The sequence below is a fragment of the Bison bison genome, unplaced genomic scaffold (assembly GCF_000754665.1).
Source record: "Bison bison bison isolate TAMUID 2011002044 unplaced genomic scaffold, Bison_UMD1.0 scf7180017864452, whole genome shotgun sequence".
Lineage (NCBI taxonomy): Eukaryota > Metazoa > Chordata > Mammalia > Artiodactyla > Bovidae > Bison > Bison bison.
Window position 1 is genome coordinate 10,028,793 of NW_011495014.1, and position 1,842 is coordinate 10,030,634.

Consider the following 1,842-nt stretch of genomic DNA (forward strand, 5'->3'; position numbering starts at 1 on the left):
TGACATCTTGATGCTGCTCGATGGAGAACCGGAAGACCCTGAACTACTGAGGGAAGTCGGGTGTCGGGTGTCGCTGCAGCTCACTGGCCCCCCTGGGTTTAGAGGCACCACGTCCACAGCCACGGCAGCATGAGACAGAAGCCTCTCTGCACTTTTTATCTTGCTTGGTAAAGGATACGCAGCGTCGCCCTCACTGTGCTGCAGGTGGACTGCGGGGCTGGGCCCCAGCCGATCGCCGAAGGGGCCAGAGGCTGCTCCCTCCAGATGCAGGCTTCTGCTACCCGCGGGGGCAGTGGGCAGTCTTCCGGGCATGGGGCTCGGGGGAGGATTCAGAGGAGAGACCTGCGTCTTCGAGCTGCTGTTTCTCACACCCGCCGGTCCGGAGCCCAGGTGCTGGCTGGTCTTCACGATCTGCGCCTGCTTGGTGGGCTGCACCGTCAGCCCCGGCTGAGCCACCGCCTCCCTCAGGGCCTTGCCGGCCCCCGGCCGACTCTGCAGCGGCGACACGGGCCTTATCTTGGGCTGGAGCCCTTCCTGAAGGTTTCGGATGTACGGGGAGGGTGCGGACGAGGATGGCGGGGGTCTGGGAGCGAGGGAAACGGCTTCTTCCGGTGGCGACGTCTCCTCCTCTTCAGCCTCCTCAAGGTGAAAGTGGTCGTTCAGGCCGGGCGTCGGGGCATACTCCTCGTTGTCCGAGTCGGTGGGTGGGGCAGGCGGCGGGGCCTGCTGCTTCTGCTGCTGGCTCCTCTGGAGCTGCTTGCACTCCTCCTCCACGCGGGCCAGGAGCCGCCTGATCTCCTGGTTGGCGGGACAGAGCTTCACTGCTTCCCGCAAGTCAGCCAGGGCAGCCACGAACTGCCTTTATTTTAAAAGATAGAATTACAAGTCACGTAAGAAAGAACTCTGAATGCAACTGTTCATAAAGCAGCTCTGAAAAGGTAGCCGAGTGAGTTCTGTGCGGGTTCTGTGTGGATGGAACCCATGGAACTAGCTTAGACTCACTCAGCTAAGTGGGAGCGCCAAATTCTAACCCAGACCCATGCAGTTCCAGGGCCCCAGCATCTCTACAAAGACCAGATGGTGGGGGTGAGCTCAGCATAAAGCAGGGGAGTTAGAATCCTCCACATCACCTCCCCCATCCAACCCCAAGCAACTCGTCCTATTGACTCTGCCCCCCTTCCCCACGTGTCTCTGGTAACACGGTTACCACGTGACTGGTAACACGGACTAAGCTAGGAACTTGATGTTGCAGTACAGGTCAACTGGTGGAGGGGAGGAACCGTTATGAGACGTCTAGAGAAAGTAAAAGCTCAGCCATTGCTAATGATTTCCACTGCTGTGCCTTCTGGAAGCTACCTACTCAGAATCAAAGAGGAGGAGAGGCACTGAGTGGTGCTCATGGATCAGAAGCTCCCAAAGCTTTGAAGCCAGAGCAAGACAAGAAGGCTTCACTAGCCTCCCATCTAACCCCAGACGGTACCTGCTACTTCTCTTGGCTCTCGCCCTGGCATAAAAGGCTTCGTAGGACTTTGGTTTCAACTCAAGGGCCTTGGAAGCAAATTCTTCCGCCATGCCGAAGTCCTGGCATCAATATTTAAATACACAAGTCAGAAGCAGCACCGAAACATGATGACAGCCAACGTTTTAACAGAAGTTTTGCTCTAGAGGTTGACAGAGAACTGGGACACAGTCGGAGCAAGGTGAAGCGGAAGGCAAGTTAGGTTTTTTGTTGTAGAGTTGGGTGACAGCTAAAGTGTATTAATGTTCTTATGGGAAGAATCCAACAGAGAAGCAAAAATTGTTGAACTCTGGAGAGAGAACAGTGTTGGAAGCAGTGGAGCA

General features: G+C 56.2%; 1 protein-coding gene across 1 annotated transcript in view; it reads right to left on the reverse strand.

Annotated features, from left to right (window-relative positions):
* TANC1 (tetratricopeptide repeat, ankyrin repeat and coiled-coil containing 1) overlaps positions 1-1,842 on the reverse strand; it is a 256,069-nt gene that overhangs the window by 2,530 nt on the left and 251,697 nt on the right. The window contains exons 26-27 of the mRNA XM_010859027.1: positions 1,481-1,581; positions 3-859 (exon numbers count right to left, since the gene is read on the reverse strand). Of these exons, the coding sequence (XP_010857329.1) occupies positions 3-859; positions 1,481-1,581 (958 nt within the window). The remainder of the gene's footprint in view (positions 1-2; positions 860-1,480; positions 1,582-1,842) is intronic.